This window comes from Copadichromis virginalis, linkage group LG20 (assembly GCF_057382275.1).
Source record: "Copadichromis virginalis isolate Kocher_CV1m ecotype Utaka linkage group LG20, C_Virginalis_male_GT1.1, whole genome shotgun sequence".
NCBI lineage: Eukaryota > Metazoa > Chordata > Actinopteri > Cichliformes > Cichlidae > Copadichromis > Copadichromis virginalis.
Window position 1 is genome coordinate 30,417,891 of NC_140637.1, and position 9,127 is coordinate 30,427,017.

At 42.6% G+C, this 9,127-nt stretch overlaps 1 protein-coding gene across 1 annotated transcript; it reads left to right on the forward strand.

Annotated features, from left to right (window-relative positions):
- The first annotated feature begins 2,751 nt into the window (after positions 1-2,751).
- LOC146685129 (PAN2-PAN3 deadenylation complex catalytic subunit PAN2-like) lies at positions 2,752-8,912 on the forward strand. The gene is made up of 22 exons (XM_085442988.1): positions 2,752-3,018; positions 3,112-3,281; positions 3,370-3,487; positions 3,609-3,686; positions 3,764-4,019; positions 4,161-4,449; positions 4,625-4,721; positions 4,848-4,958; positions 5,090-5,209; positions 5,303-5,431; positions 5,545-5,744; positions 5,870-6,012; positions 6,191-6,297; positions 6,394-6,492; positions 6,590-6,718; positions 6,975-7,112; positions 7,200-7,259; positions 7,350-7,598; positions 7,743-7,886; positions 7,985-8,164; positions 8,276-8,369; positions 8,701-8,912. The coding sequence occupies exons 1-22, from the start codon at positions 2,752-2,754 to the stop codon at positions 8,883-8,885; spliced, it is 3,363 nt and encodes a 1,120-aa protein (XP_085299114.1). The 3' UTR covers positions 8,886-8,912.
- Positions 8,913-9,127: the final 215 nt, after the last annotated feature.

Here is a 9,127-nt window from a genome sequence, read left to right on the forward strand (position 1 = left end):
CATCTGGTGCATCTCGGACATCAAGGAATTTGGTGCTTTTGACGACCTGTTGACGACGGCTGTTAATCAAGGTGTGGATTAAGCGTGCTAAACGAGGTCCTCCCAGTCTGATCAAACTCATTATCTTGGTGCAATTCAGAAACAATACGCTCAGGCAAAAACTGGGTCGACCCCCCTCTGACACCTTAATGTGGGCTTAATGATGACACGATGCCCACGTCTCCCAAAGAATTCACACCTGTATTCATGTAAACTCAGCCGCACTCACCTTGATTCAGACCCTGAAACCTGTGAGCCTAACGTTTAATGCAGGAACAGTCAACGACTCTTAGAGGAGTAGACAAGGGCAGAAATGTTACCACGGACAATTTTTTCACATCGCTTTCACTTGCGCAAAAACTTCTTAGACGGAAAACCACCATCCTCGGCACAGTCAACAAGATTCGCAGGGAAATTCCTCAATCCACTCAAACCCCCACTCCCCTCCCTCCAGAATTCCCAGGTAACAACCTAATATACATATGAATGACTAGCCAATTTAGCTTCCACTTGGCTGAAGCTAAAGCTTAGCTAAAAGCCTACCAGCCATTTGGCTGCTCTCCGGGTTTTAAAGGTAGAAAGGTAGAAGCCTGGGGATGCTACTGTTGTTTAAGGAAGAAGACATTAGAGGTTACTTTGGGCAGTCACAACAAAATGAGATTTCAAAGTAAGAGCCTTGCAATCCCCAACAGATTGAAAACAAAGAAAGAAAGAAAGAAACTTACCTGACATGGATCTCCTTGTGACAAATCCAACATGTGGAAGAGGAAGCCGAGTTCACAAGCCAAACAAAACTCCTTGTGGCACAAATGATTCTGAACAAGGCAGCGAACTGGCTCCAGGAAGTATAACACCTAAGATGCAAACATAAAAGACCCATGGAACATTTGACAAATTGTCTCATATTAAAAATTAAATGTACACATTGTGAACCTTCAGCTTCTTACCTGGATCATGCAGTTACAGTAGGCGTTGGGAATCTGCGGCTCCAGGCCAGCAAACAACGTCCTGTTGTAATGTTTGAAGTCAAAATCTTCCTGTCCACGTTTAGAGTATTTAATTGTCACCTGAAGCACAACAAACACATCTTCGTCACATGTTTTGGAAATCAAAGCTTGTAGCAACACTCTAGAAATTGTTACATATCATATTTAACTGTATCTCTATGAACACCAGGGTGAAACGTAACAAGTCCAACCTTTCTGTACTTTTCGGGAACAGTGTGAAGGAGCGGCTCTTCATCACTCTCTGTTAGAGATTCAGGGATGTGGTTGTAATAAACAGGTGACCCTTCTTTATTTGCAGGGACCTGCAAACAACAAACAGGGAAAAAAACTTAAAATACACCACGTGGAGATGGGTTTAACTTTTTTTGTAAATTTATTACAATATTGTAAAAATGACAGTTTAAAAGAGAAACAAGTTTTTTACATACCTGGTTACAGGGGCAGGCGGAAGGATTTTCCACAAAACTGTTGAAGCCAACAGTTTCAATAGACGAGAGAAGTTGGGAAGAGGCTCCACAAAGGAGATGGAAAGAAAATAGATGGAACAGAGAGAAAAGACACTAAAATTAACTGGATCACCTGCCAGAGGAAAAACATGCAAGAAGAGAACAACAAAGCAGGGAAACTACAGCAACAACCAACATAACCGTACATTACAGTGAATGCAAGATCGACAAGTTCAGCTCAGTTTTGCTGTTCCATAACTGATCAGAATTATTCCTGATGAGCAGAAACAGAGAAACAGAGCGGGAGCGCAACCTTTCGATCATTATTATTTCGATCCCTCTCTCATATTCAAAACATCAATGAAAGAATATCTGATTGGGACCTGATTGAAAAGCTGAGTAAAATGAGAAATGTATAAACAATTTGTTTCATTGTTACTGAAATGTTGAATTCACCACTGATGATAATGTTTTTCATCTATATGGATCCATTTCCACAACTTTTTGATCACCACTTCAGAACAACAACTACCTGGATACACAGGATCAAGACTGAACTCTGACATTAATCCAGTGAATTTTAACAACAGTCACGCTAAAGGACCATTTAATTGATTAAATCATGGTTAGTTTGTTACAATATGTGTAACATAACTGTTGTCCAACATGCAGCAAATTTGTTGGAGAAGCTCAGAAGAATCAAACTCAACATCTGGTGCATCTCGGACATCAAGGAATTTGGTGCTTTTGACGACCTGTTGACGACGGCTGTTAATCAAGGTGTGGATTAAGCGTGCTAAACGAGGTCCTCCCAGTCTGATCAAACTCATTATCTTGGTGCAATTCAGAAACAATACGCTCAGGCAAAAACTGGGTCGACCCCCCTCTGACACCTTAATGTGGGCTTAATGATGACACGATGCCCACGTCTCCCAAAGAATTCACACCTGTATTCATGTAAACTCAGCCGCACCCACCTTGATTCAGACCCTGAAACCTGTGAGCCTAACGTTTAATGCAGGGACAGTCAACGACTCTTAGGACCGCCTTGAATCCCAGTGGAGGTTAAATACGTGGCTCTATCCATCAGACTTTAGATCTGGACTCCAGTTTTCTGCATTTCAAGAGATTGGGATTAAACCTGCAAGTACTACTATTTACAGAAGTTCCAGTTCCTCTGCAGGCTGATTTAGCTGAAGAAGATTTTTGAAGCTCTCAGCACAAGATTAGGTGAATACTGGGCCAACCATCATAGGACTATGAACTCTCTTCACTGGACTCCTCACTGGTCTCCTCAGTGGACTCCTGGGGGACTGGAGCCCTCCATGAACTCATATCTGAATCCAAACCTCCACCAAGACGTGGGAGTGTACACACAGGAGCTGGCTGTGACCGTTCCTGAGCCTGTGCACGTAAGGAAGGGGATTTTTTCTGAGCTGCACAGTAAAGTTTCAGAAGCTGGCATCCCCGTCACTGCAACACATTTTGACCTGCAGCGGGAAATGCTCTGGATGGGAAACTACACGGTAAGAGCCAAAATGATGCTTCAGCAGAGTTTGTTTCTTCTACATTCACCTTAAACGTTGCACTCTGTAATAATATTTGTGCCCTTCTCTTAGGGTCATGTAAAATCCTTCCTTGGACCTACGATGGCACACTACTCTTCTTTCCAAGTGCACGCAACTGATGCCATCAGACACATACAGAGTTTGGACACAGGCGTGCTGTTCCTTTCTGAGTGCAACCTCAGATGTTACACTCGTGGAGGCCTCGTCATGTTTGATTATCGGTAAGTGTTACATTGACTGTTGATGATCTGAAGCTGTGAAATTATTCCTTATGTTATTGAATTAATGGCCATTTTTGGTGCTTTGCAGGATGGAAGAAGGAGCTGATATGCACAGTCTCCTCATGACTGATAACATGCTGCTCATGGGGGGATTACAAAACTATGTGGTTGAAATTGACATGAACACACTTCAAGAAACTCAAAAAGTAAGACACCAGGCTTATGTTTATCAAAATCCACAACTATCTATGCTTACACCACTGGCACATCATACAACTGACTTCACAGCGAGTGTCTGACTGTCTGCTGTCTTGATTGTCCTTTCAGTTCAGAGTGGAGGCACCTGGAGTGACAATAATGCGTCAGACCAATCGTTTCTTCGTCTTTGGGCACCCTTCTGGCAAAGTAAGTATCACCTGATTGGATCAGTTTGATGAGGTTTGGTTTATATCTCTCTAACACTGACCCTCTGCTGATAACAGGTGACCCTTCGAGACTTACGCACATTTAGGACACAAAAGTTTGACGCATTTCCTGGCGGCCTGTCAGACTTTGATGTTCACGGAAACCTTTTGGCTGTGAGTGGGTTCTCCAGCCGAGGGCTGAATGAACGTTTCCTGATGGTGTATGACCTCCGCATGATGCGAGCTGCAACCCCCCTTTGGGTGCATGTGGATCCTTTCTTCGTGCGCTTCCTTCCTACCTACACGTCACGGCTCGCAATCATCTCACAGACAGGTATGAAGCTGGCTTCAGGATTCTTTAGTCCAGTTTTCTGTAGCATAGTCTTACTATGTTTGGCCAATAAATGTGACACACAATTTCTTTGTGTGATTTGTGGCTTTGCTATAACTGCCTGCATTCTGTGTCTTTTTCCAGGTGAGTGTCAGTTCTGTGAGCCCACTGGCCTCGCCAACATGGCGGATATTTTCCACGTCAACACAAACGGCCACTTTCTCACAAGTTTTGAGGTCTCATCCAGCAAACAAGCCTTAGCCTTTGGAGATTCGGGGGGATGTGTGCGTCTCTGGTCCGATACTCGGGACGTTATGTTTAACGTCTACTCCAGAGAGCCCTGCGTTGTGGATGCACAGCCTCAGCTGGCCTGGAATCATAACCTGCAGCCCTGCTCTCCCATCCCCACTGCCCAGGCTACACCCAGCTCAAGGTAACACAATCACTAACGAGACTGAAGAGTTTGCATTAGAGCGTTCATAAATATTGTTTTCAGATTCAATAAAAGTTTGTAAGATAATGTCGAGTCTTCCCCAGTTGATATAAATGGTTAGTCTCACGTAGTTCCCATTAAAGGTTTCCATCTAAAACATGTTTCTTTTCAACAGGTGGGCTCCTGGGATGGACCCAGAAATCCCACAAACTATTGAAACTGTTGGCTTCAACAGTTATGTGGAAAATCCTTCCGCCTGCCTCTGTAACCAGGTATGTAAAAAACTTATTGCTGTTTTAAACTGTAATTTTTACAATATTGTAATAAATTTACAAAAAAAGTTAAACCCATCTCCACGTGGTGTATTTTAAGTTTTTTTCCCTGTTTGTTGTTTGCAGGTCCCTGCAAATAAAGAAGGGTCACCTGGTTATTACAACCACATCCCTGAATCTCTAACAGAGAGTGATGAAGAGCCGCTCCTTCACACTGTTCCCGAAAAGTACAGAAAGGTTGGACTTGCTACGTTTCACCCTGGTTTTCATAGAGATACAGTTAATTTTAAGATGTAACAATTTCTAGAGTGTTGCTACAAGCTTTGATTTCCCAAACATGTGACGAAGATGTGTTTGTTGTGCTTCAGGTGACAATTAAATACTCTAAACGTGGACGGGAAGATTTTGACTTCAAACATTACAACAGGACGTTGTTTGCTGGCCTGGAGCCGCAGATTCCCAACGCCTACTGTAACTGCATGATCCAGGTAAGAAGCTGAAGGTTCACAATGTGTACATTTAATTTTTAATATGAGACAATTTGTCAAATGTTCCATGGGTCTTTTATGTTTGCATCTTAGGTGTTATACTTCCTGGAGCCAGTTCGCTGCCTTGTTCAGAATCATTTGTGCCACAAGGAGTTTTGTTTGGCTTGTGAACTCGGCTTCCTCTTCCACATGTTGGATTTGTCACAAGGAGATCCATGTCAGGTAAGTTTCTTTCTTTCTTTGTTTTCAATCTGTTGGGGATTGCAAGGCTCTTACTTTGAAATCTCATTTTGTTGTGACTGCCCAAAGTAACCTCTAATGTCTTCTTCCTTAAGGCCAGCAACTTCCTCAGAGCACTTCGAAACGTCCCTGAAGCCAAAGAGATGGGCCTGATCCTCTCAAACTGTGAGGAGACGACAGGAACAGTCGAGCTAGGTCGCTTAATCCAGAGATGGAATCACTTCATCCTCTACCAGCTCTTCCAGGAGACACAGGAGCAGGAGGATCCACGGGCCTACAGGACGACCAGGAGCAGGTAAAACACATCGTTGTTGACCTGCATTCTTACTGGACACTGTCCCAGTCTTATCATTATGTTTGTTTATAAATGCAGAGTTTTCCTTCTGGTTTCTGAAACTGTGATTTGTGTTTGTGTTGCAGTTCTCTGGGCTCCTCTGGCGACTCTGTCATTAGAGAGCTGTTTTGTTCTGAAGTTGAGAACCGCAGCCTGTGTCTCTGTGGCATAGAAACAGTCTACTCCTCCCTCATGTTGCTGTTCAACATGCATTACCCCAACTCTCAAGGTGAGTCTGAGAGCACTGAGAGCATGGATATCTGTGACTGTGAATTACTCTGTCTTTGAAACTTGAACTATTAATGATTACATAATGGTTTGAATTAATTTAGTTTTTGAATGAGCAGAGGGAAATATCTGCTTGATTTGATGTATACACTGATATTCATTGTACTTTGACACTTCAGGAGAAAGAATAAAGGAGCACGACTTTGCTGAGATCCTGAAGAAAAGCATCTGCCTGCAGCAGAGATCTCACACATGGTGTGGAAACTGTGACAAGTATCAGCCCACAGTGAGTTACAGCTTTCATTCACTCATAATGACAATTCATTTATGGTTGGTTGTTACCTGTTGTGCAGGGTAATCATTTCTTTGTGTTACACTGTAGGTGCAGACACGCAACATTCGATGTCTCCCAGATGTTTTGGTGATAAACTGTGAGGTGAACAGCAGCAAAGAGGCTGAATTCTGGAAGGTTCAGGCCGAGGTAAGCCACTGATTCACTGTGTTTAAATACAGTTAAAAGAAAGTAATGATTTATCTGTTCATTATTTACATGATTGCCCATGTTTCTGTTTTTATAGTACGCCTTCAACAAATCCATGCAGAAGACAGATCAGGATCAGCGTCACGTGTGGATCCCCGCCACTCTCAAGATGTCCCTCAGCAAAAGTCAGAGACTGGAGATCAGCAGCTGGCCTGAAGGCGAGGAGGTGAGGACTTTAGATTTTCAGCTGATCTTTGCACTTGAAGAAATAATTGAGTAACTTTTCATCACCAAGTTAAAATTTCACTTCAAGATTAAAACCATATTTCCAGGAGCAATATTTTTAAAACATTATTACACTAATCTGTAGATATTGAACTATAGGTTGGTTTTAGTGTTTTTGTTTCTGTAACACATGAATTTCTCAGCTGTTGTGAAATAAAAAAGTTTATCTTACAATTATTTGCACTTTCTGTTACTAGTTAAGTGCTGCTGAACAGGCGGAGGGAGCTTCTCTGTATGACTTGGTGGCCACGGTGCCGCACATCCTGGACGCTGGCGCGGGTGGTAATCTGGTCGCACACATCAAAGTGGGTGAGACCTACCATCAAAGAAAAGAGGTGAGCGACGCTTAGATAAGAAAATTTGACATCTGCTGACTACAAAAAGTTTCATTTTTAACATTCAAAATGATTTTATTATTTCAGGGAGTCTCTCGCCAGCAGTGGTACCTCTTCAATGACTTCCTCATTGAGCCGATTGAGCAGGTAAGGATCCTAGATAAGATTCCTGCTTGTTTATTCATGCTAACTTTAATGTGTGCAGTCATTTAAAAATGTTCTCCTTTTTGTTTTCAGACTGAGGCTGCACAGTTTGATGTGAGCTGGAAAGTGCCAGCCATCCTGTGTTACGCCAAGAGAAACTACCACACCAAATACGACCTCCGCAGTGAGTTTCAGCACAATCAGTCTGAAGTCAAATCTGACTTAAATCGGACTGAGAAGCAGAGCAAGACAGACGCCACTTTCATCCCACTCACAGTCAGTGAGATGCCGCAGGCTGGTGACCTGGTGGGGCTGGACGCTGAGTTTGTAAAGCTCAGTGAGGTAAGTCTGGCTATGATACCATCATTTATTATAATATAGGATCGAAAACAATTTTAAATATTCCTAGTACATATTTTCAGTAGTTCAGCTAATCTGACTCAAGTATTTAAAACAAATTTGACCCCTGAATGTGTGCGTTTGCAGGAGGAAGCAGTGCTGCATAGCGACGGCACCAAATCGACCATCACGCCCAGTCAGATGTCTGTGGCCAGGATCACCTGTGTGAGGGGTCAGGGGCCCAACGAGGGGGTCCCCTTCATCGATGACTACATCTCCACTCAGGAGCAGGTGAGAAGCTGCAGAGAGAAAAGACCACGATGACCTAAAAGAATGAATATATAATGTTTCAAGGATCCACCCGCTAACTTGTCAATTTGTTCTTCCAGGTGGTCGACTATTTGACAAAATACTCTGGAATCGAACCTGGAGACCTGGATGCCACAGTATCCTCTAAGCACGTGACCACGCTGAAGTCGACCTACCTGAAGCTACGCTTCCTCATCGATGCAGGAGTTCGCTTCGTCGGCCACGGCCTGCAGAATGACTTTCGTGTCATTAATTTAGTGGTACGTTATTTCATCAGTTTTAAATTTCAAATTAGTTCATATAGTTTAAAGATGTGATTTTTTTTATAGATGTGCTTTGATTTTAATGTTTTTTATTTTCTGTTTCTTAAGGTTCCCAAAGATCAAGTTATCGACACCGTGCACCTCTTCCGATTGCCCTACAAGAGGATGATTTCTCTGAAATTCCTTGCTTGGTATTTTCTTGGTAAGTTAGTAGAAACAAAAAAAACAAAATCAAATCCAAATAATCCAAATATGAGTCTTTAATCGAATTAAATCACATTATTACAGTGAGAGGGATTAGGATCCAAATATGTAAACTGGATAATCCGCTCATATTACCGAAGTCAGTATAGTTCATGATGTTTTAGTTGTCATCAAACTCATCTTGGAATTAAATCTGAACAACAAAGTATTTAGAGGCTTTTTTGAGTTCATGCACTAAAGCGTACGTGTCAATTCCTCATATCCACACTGTAATCTGAAGCTGAACACTTTCATTTTAATCATTCCTGACCTTTTTTTCATGTCCACAGGCCTCAACATCCAGGGAGAAACCCACGACAGCACGGAGGACTCATGCACGGCCCTGAAGCTTTACAGGAAGTACCTGGAGCTGTATCAGGAAGGAGGGAATCATTACGTGACGAAAGTGCTCTACGAAGTCTACGACAAAGGCTTCCAGCTGAACTGGAAAGTCCCGGATTCGGACATGAGATAGTCCGTCTGAGTGGACGGAATGCACTCTCCTTCCATCCACGGGTGCTGCTGTGCTTCCCTCTGTGATGGGACTGTGAGCAACACCATGACCTGAAGATGCTCGGGCTGCTTATTTTGTATCATATTTTATAGTTATTTGCTTTGAGTCAGTGACTCAGTTGTTTTTATCATATCTAAATATAAGCTTTTTATTTCAGAGAGGTTTACAGGGGGGAAAGTGATCATTCAAAATATGAATTTGAA